The 314-nt window shown below is 31.8% G+C and overlaps 1 protein-coding gene across 1 annotated transcript in view; it reads left to right on the top strand.

Annotated features, from left to right (window-relative positions):
• Positions 1-314, top strand: part of LOC107609992 (protein DECREASED SIZE EXCLUSION LIMIT 1) — a gene marked incomplete in the record, with an annotated part of 7,618 nt that overhangs the window by 4,778 nt on the left and 2,526 nt on the right. Inside the window, 1 exon segment of the mRNA XM_016312057.2 lies at positions 1-32. Coding sequence (XP_016167543.1) covers positions 1-32 — 32 coding nt within the window.

Genomic DNA, 314 nt, shown 5'->3' with positions numbered 1-314 from the left:
TGACGATAGAAGTTCTTCTCAAAGCTCTGAAGGTATGCAAGCATTTGTCTATAATGAATCTTTGATAAATTTGGTGATGCTTTTGCCATTCTGGAACCTATTGTTGGAATTTCTACTATCCTTTTACAATACCAGAACTCTAGAACATTAACACATAGTAAGCTGTGACTTCATTTCTGCTCTAATAAATCAAATTCAAATTCGATTAGATTTGGATTTATTTATTTACTTTCATTTTGAACAATTTCCTGTGTCCTTTAACTTATTCAAAAAGACTTTGGAGATGCTTCCTTGATGAACCAAATTCCTTGTCT

This window comes from Arachis ipaensis, chromosome B07 (assembly GCF_000816755.2).
Source record: "Arachis ipaensis cultivar K30076 chromosome B07, Araip1.1, whole genome shotgun sequence".
In the NCBI taxonomy this organism is placed as follows: Eukaryota; Viridiplantae; Streptophyta; class Magnoliopsida; order Fabales; family Fabaceae; genus Arachis; species Arachis ipaensis.
The sequence above is the reverse complement of the archived record's forward strand: the minus strand, read 5'-3'. Positions and strand labels throughout refer to the sequence as shown.